The sequence below is a fragment of the Vipera berus genome (genome assembly GCF_964194415.1).
Source record: "Vipera berus genome assembly, chromosome: 1".
Classification (NCBI taxonomy): Eukaryota; Metazoa; Chordata; class Lepidosauria; order Squamata; family Viperidae; genus Vipera; species Vipera berus.
The window spans coordinates 157,447,443-157,459,614 of record NC_138202.1 but is presented as its reverse complement, the minus strand read 5'-3'; the positions used below and the strand labels follow the sequence as shown (position 1 = coordinate 157,459,614).

The 12,172-nt window shown below is 39.5% G+C and overlaps 1 protein-coding gene across 1 annotated transcript in view; it reads left to right on the top strand.

The window, feature by feature from the left end:
* Positions 1-1,039: 1,039 nt before the first annotated feature.
* ABCB11 (ATP binding cassette subfamily B member 11) overlaps positions 1,040-12,172 on the top strand; it is a gene marked incomplete at both ends in the record, with an annotated part of 66,460 nt that continues 55,327 nt past the window's right edge. The window contains 4 exons of the mRNA XM_081339629.1: positions 1,040-1,115; positions 2,872-2,893; positions 5,581-5,629; positions 6,700-6,941. Of these exons, the coding sequence (XP_081195755.1) occupies positions 1,040-1,115; positions 2,872-2,893; positions 5,581-5,629; positions 6,700-6,941 (389 nt within the window). The remainder of the gene's footprint in view (positions 1,116-2,871; positions 2,894-5,580; positions 5,630-6,699; positions 6,942-12,172) is intronic.

Genomic DNA, 12,172 nt, shown 5'->3' with positions numbered 1-12,172 from the left:
TGATTGAAAGTGATGATCACTGTTTTCAACACTCTCCAACATTTACCTGAAACTGCTGAAAGAGATCATCCAATGATTTGGGGTTTGGTGATGTACAAACATAATTGTACATTACCACCCTGGACCACACAGATGATACTGTCAACGTCTTGACCCCAATGTAGTGTGGGGAACTGGTTTGGGTGGGTGTGTGTGAAACATGCTGAGAGTAAACTCTGAGATGTTTCAGTTGTTGTTTGTTCATCATGAATTCCTGACATCTTCATTTGATGGGGTTAGTACTTACAGATGCTACTGGATAGGCAAATTGAGGGGGGCTTCACCTGGCTTTGACTTGCATGAGGTTGCAGCATTACCTGGGATGACAGGATCTCACAAGAATGACTCACAACTTATCACCACACTCGTGAAACCAAAGACAGCTTGGAAGTTTCAATTAGTATAGAATGCAGTTGCCTAATTGTTGCCAGAAACTTGCCAAGATGAGCACATTACACTTTGAGACCTGAGATATCTCCACTACCATCTCCTCCACTCACGTTCATCTACTGCTCCTGGGAAAATCTATTAATAGTCCCCATTTCTGGGTGATAATGAGGATGGAAGATTGCAGATGTGGCTTTTTGGTAGTAATAGTGATGCTATGGAACTCTCTACCCTGAAATCTAATCAGCTTTTAGTTTCAGAAAACTACAAAAACAGAGCTGTTTAATTCCATTCAGTTGTATATGTCACCTATTTTATTGCTTTTTGATAAGTTGGTTTTATTATCCATACTTCAGTTATTAAATATTGTTATTAAACTTATTTATACTGTGGATGTTTATTGAGATTCACTCCACCAATGGGCTTGGATTATTATTATTTAATAAATAAATGGCTGACATAGAGCAGCAAGAAACCTGATAGGGTTACCCAAGATCATTGTATGGTTTGATGTTAGCCCATAACACAATCACAATTGAGGGTGAAGGTTTGTTTCCTGTGCTTGTGGAATCACAATTTATTGGATTTTTTTAGGAATTGAAAGGAGTGGATCATGCCTGAACCAGTTACTTTGTGCAGTATTAAGAGAATTGGAGAAGACAATTTGGCCTTTGAATCAAATGAGTCATGTAAGCATTTGTACTTGGAACACTTCTTGACTTCATAGATTAAATTAGTAAACATGATTTGTTCATATCATTTCTTGGTTATGGTTTATTATATGGTCATTTTTATTATAATGTTTTCTCTACTATATTGCTTTTACTTTGCTATACTAAAGTACCATTAAAATAGATCCTAATTCACAGGGATATAAATCAAATCTTGTCCCTTTTTGTCTAAACAAATATTTGTTGAATTGGAGGGCTAATTGCTAAGTTTTGGCATTAATAATAGTCTTCAACATCTTTCAGGGATAAAATCGTGCTCGCATAAAGGAAAACAACAAAACTGATCCACTAATTTTACTAAAACCTAAAAAAACCGCCTCTCAGTAGCTATTTAAAGTTGTGTTTTCTCCCAAAAGGGCAATTCCATGTGTTGCATGAAAAGTCCATGCCCTTTGAAGCATATTTTTCCCTTTAAATCCAAAGTCCTGCACATTTTCACATAAATGTATACATGTAAATTGCAGTAGCCATTTGATTGCTGTGCAGGATATATTCACAGTGGCATGCAGTATAATGTCTGGTTTTTTTTAAGTGCCATTATCTTTATGAAACATCTAGCCTTAAAGGTGCGAGTATTATCTTTAAAGCTGTTAATGAGTTGGAGTCCAGCTATTCATTATCTACCTGCTTGGTTACGTTGGGAGAGTTTCCAGTGATGTCATGGCAACACAGGCGCGGGGAAGTGAAGCTCCGTTCCCCAAGCCCAATTTCTATCAGCTGGGGGGTCCAATATGACCGAAAGTCGCCCCGTAAAGGTGACTAGTCAAAGGGCGAAGCTTTGTAGATTGCGGGCCAGTGATAGCTGACCCACTTGATCCAAAGTAGCCCTCAGGACTGGCAGGAAGAAAGGCTGACCGCACCCATGCAGTCAGAAAAGGCCTTTTTGAGGACCCTCACCTCCACCACCAAAATCCTGCCTGCCTGCTACACTAGAAGGGGCTTTCTCCTGAGAAGTTCTCAGATGGAAGGACACACTCCCTGGGAAGCTATGTTTGGCCCAATATTCAGGAAGATAGAAAAAAGACATCTCTTCTACCAAACTTTTAATAGTTAATGCATTTTAATGTTTAATTTCAACTCCAATTTTAACTGTATTAATGTTCTCATTTTTTTACTCACTGTTAAGTCAGCATGATTATTTTTTTAAAAATGCAGAAAAGCAGAGTGGAAATCTAAAATCTAAAATAAATACTTTATAAAATGGGCAGAGTTAGATGTTTGAGTAGGCAACGGCAAGATAACTGAAAGCATAAGAGGTTTAAGGAAGTGTCAGAAGGGTTTTTGAATTAGTTAAATTAGAAAGCTAGTTTTCTTCCTATCTCAAAAGTGCTTTTTCAAGAGGCAACTGGACTGTTTTTTTCCTTGAGGAAAAAATAGTTTTTCTCCTACTTGAGAAAGAAGAAGTAGTTTTCCTCCTCCTACCTGTATTAAAAAGACAAAGATCAAAACTAAAATCTTTGTTATTCTTCATCGTGCATAAGGAACCAGTTTAGAGAAACAGAAAAGATGTTTCAATTTGGTCTATTTTGAATTTCTACAAAAGCTATGAACTCAAAGTCAGGGGAATCATTAATCAAGCACTGCATTGTGTAACTAAAAGATCAATGTAGCAAAAAGCAAGTAAATGGATATAGCAATTGGTAGGAGGAAGAAAAATATTTTGCTAAAGATTTAACTCCCACATTAACTCCCATGTGTTTTTTTTCCCCAACAGATAATGACATCAGCAAAGCAGAGTAAGTCAGAGCTCTAAAAGGGTGTAGAAATGAGGCCTGCAAAATATGTTGGATGTTGAGCTTTTATTTTTCCAGATGGCATCTACTCTGGCTATTTCTTAGGACTCTCCAGCTCATTTTCTCTGCCTCCCCTCCCTCATTGCATCCCCTGGTTGCTGAGCGTGCTCACCTCTCAACATTTTTATTCTAAGCTGTTTTGCTCTCTCTGCCTGGACTTCAACTCCCAGAATTCCTGAGCCAGCCATGCTGAGGGGAAAGAGAGAGGTTTCCAAGCTGAGCCGTGCTAGCTCAGGAATTCTGGGAGTTGAAGTCCTCTTGGTTCCTCTGAGCATGCTGGGTCCCACACCTTGTGAAGGTTTTATGTGAAGACTTCATTGAGGCATTTTGTGGAATGCGAAGGGGCTATTCTAGCTATTTAGCTAGAAATGGCCTTCTATATGTGTATGCCTTTGCTTCAACCCACTGTCTCCAATTAAGCAGCCATTCTGCTCTGCTGTTTAGAACAGGAGCCCTGTGGCTCAGCTTTAAAGGGGTGCTTTGACCGAAACTTCACCAAAGCAAAGTATCCTTTTAGAGATTTGTACAACCCCTCACTTCTTTCCCACTTTTGTCGGTTTTTCTACTGTGCTCAGTCTCCATCAATAATCAGCATGCTGTGTATGCTAAACCTGGTTCTGAATACCACTCTCTTTTCAAAAAACATACCGAAACAGGCTTTTGATTAGATGGAAAGCTCATTCTGAATAAAACCCACCTTTATATATATATATATATATTTCACAGCTTTTCAAATAGTTCTGTTAAAGATAATGCTCTTATTGAAATCTAACACAGAGAAAAAGCTGCAGACTATATTTAGAGGAATATTATCAGTGGGATGGACTCTGAACAGAACTGGACAGTTAATCTTGCTCCCAGTGAGAAAAATGTATTGCTTTTTGCAGGAGTTTTGGTGGGAAAAATGAAGCCTCTTCAAAGAACAATGCAAAAGCACACAAGTAAGATAAATGTTCTTCTTTTCTAGTAGTGCATTTGCTGATTTCATTCATTCCATTAAGCTTTTTTTTGTGGGGGGGGGGAGGAAGAGGAGGCAGGATGGAATAATACCAAGAGAATAAAACATTTTTATATGGTAATGCAAAAAATTAAATAGTCCTCAATCTAGATGCCTGAACAGGTTGGCTTCTGCTTAAAATATCAACCAGTTCTTTAAAAATGCTCTTATCTTTTGAATTTATAGCCTTTGGACTAATTATCTACCACATTTTCCTCTTTTTCTGGAAACAGCTGCCTGTGTGTCCTTATGTAACCAGTACGTCAAACGTTTCCCTTATCTACTTCAGGACGAGGCTTACAAAATCAAACTCGGAAGACCTCTTTTTTTGGTCACTGTCCAATCATTGGTTTCATGTGCAAAAGCTAGAGCAATAGCTTGACCAAACAAGACTACCCTTCCCTGAATAGTTGTTCATTTCCTAAAGTGCTCTCATCATCAAGAAGTTTCTTCCAATGTACAAAAATCTGTCCTCCTGTAACTTAAAAATCTAGTCCTGCAGAAAAATCACAGTGTCCTTTTCTGTAGGATAGTTTTCCAGAACTCCGAGAGTTCTATCATGTCCCTTCTCAGCCTTCTTTCCCCAGATCCTTATTAGGACTTGTCCTCTGTTCCTATTCTATTGCCTTCCTCTGACCCAGTTCTAGTCTGTATTCAAGTGTTTTTTTTAAATACCTGAAGTCCAGATTTAGCATATTAGATACTGCCTATTTTTATATAACATGGGACAATTATTCCCCACAATTTGGAAAGCGAGGCGATACTAATGCTTCCTAAAGTTCTAGTATTCATCCAGCTCTTTCAAATTTGCTCAAATGCAAGGCAATCACTAGGGACGGCAATAAGTCCCTGGAGTAGCTAATATGTGCAAAATTCTAAAAGTAAGGAAGCTGAATAAGAACGAAAAGATGTGAATCAGTGATGTCATTGGTGAGCTACTGATTCGACCTTTTCAGAAAACACAAACTAATCTCTTCAGATTTCCCCAATCTGTTGTTTCCCCATTATCTGGTACTACAACTCCCATAATTGCCAGCCTATGCAGCCATTAGCAAAATTCCCCTTTGCTTTTAACATGCATCAACAAAGTACTTCCTTCCAAGAAGTTACAGATATCAGACTAAGCGTGTTTGTAACACTTTCATATATTACTGCCAATGGTTGATTGTTCCATCAATTAACTGATGAGATCCTGTGAAAACCAAATCTGCACAAGGATGCTTAGGCATTTTATTTATGAGGCGTATTTCCATGCTGCTGCAATCCAAATGACTTTCAGCAGATTACAAAAAAAAAAGATACGATTTAGAATGTGCACAGTGCAACATAATACAATAAGCACATGATAGTTCATAAAACTAAAGATAACGGTGTCAGTCTCAACTCAGGGAACAGGTCTCTGGAACAGTTCAGGCTTTAAAATTTCCTAAAAGCCAGTAGAGAGGGTCCCTCATCTTCATGGGAAAGCCATTTTACAACATTTGATTTGAATGGGGGTCATCTGTGAGGCAAATCTGCTAGTAGGAAGATGCTGTCTTCCATCTTGGGATGTTTGAAGGAGGTCCTGGAAGATCTACTAGATAGAAGGAGAAAAGCTACATGTATAATGCCCCGTGTTTTTCTTTCTTTGAAGGCTACCACACAAGAAAAAAGATGGCATTCGAATTGGATTCTTTCAGCTGGTAATAGCATACCTGCTTTTTATTATTTTTCACATATAATGAGAGCAAGGCTCTCAAACATTTCTATCTAGCCCCACCAATTCATCTGTCACAAAACCTGATCCAATCAAGACAGAAACAAAAGCTCAGTTTTCCAAGAAAGGCATTTCTGTTTATCAGCACTCTGTTATTATATTTATGAGAGCCCTCTTGTTGGAGGCTGAGGCATCAAGCTAGAAATTTGGGGGGTCATGAGTTCTGGTTCCACCTTAGATAAAAAGCTATCTGGATGACCAGTCACTTTCTCTCAGCTCTAAGAAGGAGACTACAGCAAAATACTTTTGAAAACCCTTGCCAAGGACTTGTCCAGGCAACCTCTGACAATCAGATACAATTGAACAGAAAGATACGTGTATGCATGTATGCACATTCTGTTAAGACTATGTATCTAACCTGAGTTCCTGTATCATCAGTTGTGAGCTATGGTATCAAATCAAGGGGGTGGGGGAAGAGAAGAGAACAGCTGGTCACTTACTCAAAGCTCAATGTTTACAGACTGAAGCCAGATGCAAAATGGCCGAACAGAAGTTCAGCCTGGAAAGTGGCTTTCAGAATCAAGTGTGAGGTCCCAGTCATTTCGCTACACAAAGTCAAGCCATTTTTCTTCTCTAGATATTCTACTGGTACTCCTCATTTAACAACTGCCTCCTTTAGCAACTCTTCACAGTTACAACAGTGATGAAAAAGTAACTTTGCAATCAATGTTCACATTTACAATCTTCGCAAGTCTCTGAAGCAAAAGAAATCTGAAGATTGTAAGCACAGTTGTGATTTCACTTAACAACCACTTTGCTTAATGACCAAGTTGCTGGACCCAGTTGTGGTAACTAAATGAGGATTATCTTTTCAATTATCTGTGCGGGGGATTTAATTGAGAAGGTCCTCGGTTACAAGCTGAAGTTAGGAAGAGGGACATGTTACACCTGAAAGAATGCAATGCTACGCCATTAATAAAAATAATGGACTAGTAATATAAAAGCAAATGATGTGAAAACTACTGATGAACAAAACCTGCCTCTTATTCCTTACAGTTCAGATTTGCTTCTTCGGCTGAGATACTGATGATGCTTTTGGGAAGCATCTGTGCCATTCTTCATGGAGTAGCCCAGCCAGCCATGCTGATTGTTTTTGGGATCATGACAGACACATTTATTCAATATGACATTGAAAAACAAGAGCTGGAAGACCCAAACAAAGTGTGCATGAATAACACAATAGTTTGGATTAACAACTCTCACCATCAGAATGTCAGTAATGCATCAATAAGTTGTGGGTGAGTGAGCACAAAATATTTTCAATTTTATCAAATGGTGTTGGCTCAGTTCTTTGGGAGTTAATCCAGTGGGTTATCTAAATCAGCAAATGATTGGCCTATTTTGGCAGATAATTATTCCATTAAACTGAGTGCTGGATTTGCAGCCTCTGTTATTAGAGAAGTTAATATATTAAAAATGATAGTGTCTGACCACCTTCCAAATCATATGGGTTTAAAACAGATCTTGACACTTCTCCAAAGATAGGAGATATTGCAGCTTACTCAAGAGTTGATAAGCGCTTGTGTTAATAATCTACCACCACCTACACAGGGGCTAAAACTTAGAAGAACTATCGAGTTTAACAGATTTCAAAATGCTGCATTGTGCAATCACTTTTTTTTTCTTCAAGATTTGGTGATTATCCTGAAATAAAGAGGAAAATCTACATTGTTCTGTCACCTTTCTCCCTCCCTTCAGTTTCTATTATCTTGCAGGGGAACTAAGAATAATACATCTAGTGTATTAAGTTTCTGAGTCTATCCTTTTAGGCTTCAAATTCTAAAGCCAGAGTGTAGAAACTGATCATCGCAGAACACTTGGCTCAAGATTCAAAAAACAGACTAAATGTGAGGTGCATTTCATAATACAAAACTTCAAAAGAGTCCCTTGATTCAGTGGTGTAATTGAACCATCACATCAAAGCAGTTTGCAAACCAAAGGGTGGCTTTGCAGATTTCTATGCTGTTGTGGTTGTTATAGATGCAATGCATGTTGCAATTTCAATTCCATATGTGGAGAAGCTGAGGAAGGATTGACTAGTCCAGGGGTAGGCAACCTCGGCTCTTTTATGACTCATGGACTTCAACTCCCAGAATTCCTGAGTCAGCTGACTCAGGAATTCTGGGAGTTGAAGTCCATGAGGCATAAAAGAGCCAAGGTTGCCTACCCCTGGCCTAGTAGAATCTAGGTTTCTTCTGTGTTGTGGCCACCACAAGTCTTCACTTTCTTTCCGTTTGTGTCGATCAGAGGTCAGAGTGGTCCTGCTTGTTCTGTCCAATTAGCTGTTGGCACTCTGCATATGGGCTCAAGACCGATTAGTACATATTTTGTCCACAACACTGAAATCAAAACCTTGCCCCTTTTTAACGTGTTCGTTACAAATGCAAAAGAAAGGACAGGGCTTCAATTATGCCCAATGTCTTGGTTTGGTTTTTTTCATCCACTCCCTGTGGATGCCCCTGTTCTTAGATCAGATTTTGAGTAGGCAGTTTCAGTCTTTGGAAAATGACTGAAAGAATAGCAAGCTAAAATTGAACAGGTTTGCCCTGGAATCTTCTATTGCAAACTTAAATGAAAACACAGCATTTTTTGAATCTGTGATCTTCCATGTGAACTGAACTAAGCTGATTTGCCTGGAGCTACAGTAGTCAAGGTGGGGTGTCGGGAGAAGACTGGTTCCCTCTCTACAAGTATTGAAGAATGGGAAATCATTTGGTTGATTTATTGTCTGAGATAATAGCTGAGAAAATATCAAGGTGAGGTTTGGGGAGAAAAAGATTTTGATTTCTGTCTGTTTTCTGTTTTTCTTTCTTTCTTTCTTTCTTTCTTTCTTTCTTTCTTTCTTTCTTTCTTTCTTTCTTTCTTTCTTTCTTTCTTTCTTTCTTTCTTTCTTTCTTTCTTTCTTTCTTTCTTTCTTTTTATAAGTTTTTGATTGATTTTCCAATGTTACAATAGTATCTTTGAACAGCAATGTGGTGTCTGGGATACAATAGTTCCATTTCATACAAATACATATTATTACAAGTCTCCAATTAGTTGTAACCAGTATTTCCTCTCTTATTTTCCTTAAATACATATGTATTCTGTTTTTCTTTCTATAAAAATCCATGGATTACATTAGAATTGGTCCCTAGAGTTGACTTTAGATTTGCTCTGAGAAAAAGCAGATGTGTGTGATATTTTCATCCTAATTTCCCCAAAAGTAAGACTGAAGTAGCTTCAGGCAATTCAGTCTTCCCTACTTTAGCCTAGGCACCTCTGTATTTTGTCAAATTCAAGTAACTTGAATTGGACTTGGAATCTCTCTGAACTGCAACTATGGAAAGTTTCATTCAGAGTTTTGATTGCAGTCAAATCTTGACTCATTCTCAGAGATATAATCAGAACGATGTTTTGTTAATCTCCCCTGCGTGCAAATGCTCATTTGCATTTACAGGAGGAAGAGGTTGCTGGGAAGATGCTTTGGTTCCTCTTGCCTGAAAAAAGAACTGGAAAAATATCCAGGTGGAATTTTTAAAGGAAATTCTTATTTTCCCCCCCCATCATGTCTCTTGTAGACATGGCAAAGAATATGCCTGGCGCTCTATAGCAATAGCAATAGCACTTAGACTTATATACAGCTTCTCAGTGCTTTAGAGACCTCTCTAAACAGTTTACAGAGTCAGCATATTGTCCCCAACAATCTGAGTCCTTATTTTACTTACTTGGGCCCACCTCAGGATCGAACTGCCCAATTGCTGGCAGTCAGCAGAATTAGCCTGCAATACTGCATGCTAACCACTGCACCACCATGGCTCATCATGCATGTTGTTTCACCCATTGGGAAAACTCTTTCTATAGTGTGAAAGAGTGACTAGGAAGGTATCAAGGCTAACCTCTGGAATACTTGTAGTATTTTTCCCAATGAGTGAAACCACATGCATTAAAAAGGTTCAATGGCAGATGTTTACGTATAGCTTTATATAATACATGAGCTTAAATATGCTTTTTTCAGTTTTATTTCTTTTGCATAAGGGTATTCTTTATGCTAAAGTTGTTTGTAGCTTTTGTTTTGATTTTTTGGGAAGTATACGTGTTTGGTAAGATTAGATCCTGATGCTTTTGTCATGGTTCCAAGAGATGAAACCCTTCAAAAGAACTTCAAGACATTGTTTTCCTTAAAGAATCTTTTATTCAGGAAACAAAGGATCAGCACTACATAGTTGAACCCAAAAACTAAATTCCCTTCCCCTGGATACAAAGTAACAAAGTACAATTCCCACCCCCCAATAAACAGTCATAAAGCACATTCCCCAATTAGTGTGAAGCGTGGGCTTTCTCCTCATCTCGTCAGCCCGCCAAAATGTTATCAGCTCTGGACCCAGTTTGTCATTGGACGGCATAGTTATTATTATTATTATGACTAACTGAACTCTCATTCCAATTCCCCCTCCCAGCACTAACTAATTCTAACAGCACAGAGAAAATGGCTGCATTTTCATCTGTTGTCAAAGCAAGAACATCCGATGTTAGCAGCGTTGACAGCATTATTTTACTGTTTGGGGAATAATAAATAAATGTCAGACTTTATATTGGCTTGAAATATAATACAGATAGTCCCCTACTTACAGCCATTCATTTAGTGACCCGTTTGAAGTTACAACAGCACTGGAAAAAAGTGACACGACTGTTTATCACACTTATAACTGTTGCAGCATTCCCATCATCCCATGATCAAAATGAGGGATGCAAGGCAGCTGGCATGTATTTATGAGGGTTGCAGTGTCCTGGGGTCATGTGATTATCTTTTGCGACATGACAAAGTCAATGGGGGAAGCAAGACTCACTTAACAACCATGTTACTAACTTAACAACTGTACTTAACAATTGTAGCAAGAAAGGTCATGAAATGGGGCAAAACTCACTTAACAACTGTCTTGGGCTCAATTGTGGTTGTAAATCAAGGACTACTTTCATTTAGTGAATCAATTTGCTCTGGTAGTTAGAGGCACCAGGCTAGAAACCATAAAACCAATGTAAGTTCTAACCTTGTCTTAGGCATGAAGCTGGATGGATGGCTTTAGCCCAGTCCTTCTCTCTCAGTCCTAGAAATGGTAAACCACTTCCAAAATCTTGTCAAGGAAACTGCAGGGATTTGATTTAATTTAATTTGATTTGATTTGAGGGCAAGACAGACTTGAAGGATGGTTGTTGTTTTTTTTTAAAAAAGCAGCTTCTGTATGGAAAAAGAGGCCCAGGTATTTGCTGCTCCTGTTGTGAAAATAAGAGGAAAAAGCCAAGATTATTCTGATCAGGCCCCTTTGTTTGTGTCATTCTTTCTCTGATGTTGTCTGAATGCTATCTTTGTCCACCAAAAACTGAAGCCATTTTGGCAGCTGAAGCCATTTTGATGCTCTTCCATGGGATTTGTTTACCCTTGAATCACAAACACAAATAGAAACTTGCTGTATTTGGATTTGGGATCTCCAATTGAATCTCCTTGTATTTGCATAGGCTAATGAGTCTGGGGTTTGGGGCAAACTGTTAATCTCTTCCTCCTCTGAATGCAAGTGACCAGCCTATTGCACCTGTTGTAGAATTTGTTAGAAGATGCCAAAGGCAGAGTTGTCTTAAATAAGAGCTGGAAGAATCAAAGTGGATTTAAGAGAGAAGAACCTGTTCTTTCCATTATGTTTGAGTAGGGGTCTTCAAACATGGCCCCTTTATGACTTGTGGACTTCAACTCCCAGAATACACTGGCTGAGGAATTCTGGGAGTTGAAGTCCACAAGTCATAAAAGGGCCAAGTCTGAAGACCCTTGTGTTTGGGTATATACTTTGCTCTGCTTTTAGTATAGGTAGTTAAGAAGATGCTTGAGTCACCATAGCCTGAAAGAGCAGCTAGACAAGCTAGACAGGAGCCTGCATTTCCTGCATCAGATGAGAAGAGCACATCTTAATGGACCCTGAGCGGTTCCAGGCGGCGCTTGGGTCCCCACCTGCCTCCTTTGCTCACAGATCGGCCGATGCCCTAGTGGAAGCCTGGGAAAGGGCAGCCACAGAGGCACTTGACCGAGTTGTACCCATGCGGCCCTTGACCCGGTGCAGATCCCAATGGGCTCCATGGTTCTCCATGGAGCTCCGGGAGATGAAGCGTCGGAGACGGGGCCTAGAGAGCTGTTGGAGGTCCAGCCGATCTGAATCCGACCAGTTGCGACTAAGGTCGTTTACGAGATCTTATCTCACAGCGATGAGGGTCGCAAGGTCTAACCACTTTGCCACCCTCATTGCGTCCGCAGATAATCGCCCAGCCGCCCTGTTTAGGGTAACCTGCTCCCTCCTTAATCAGGAGGCGAGGGAGGAGCCCTTGCAGGGTCGCGCCGAGGAGTTTAGCCGATATCTGTCGGACAAAATCGCTTGGATTCAGACCGGTTTGGACTCCGATTGGGCAGAGTCTGACGATGAGGGCACGGGCAGTCTTGTCGATGTTA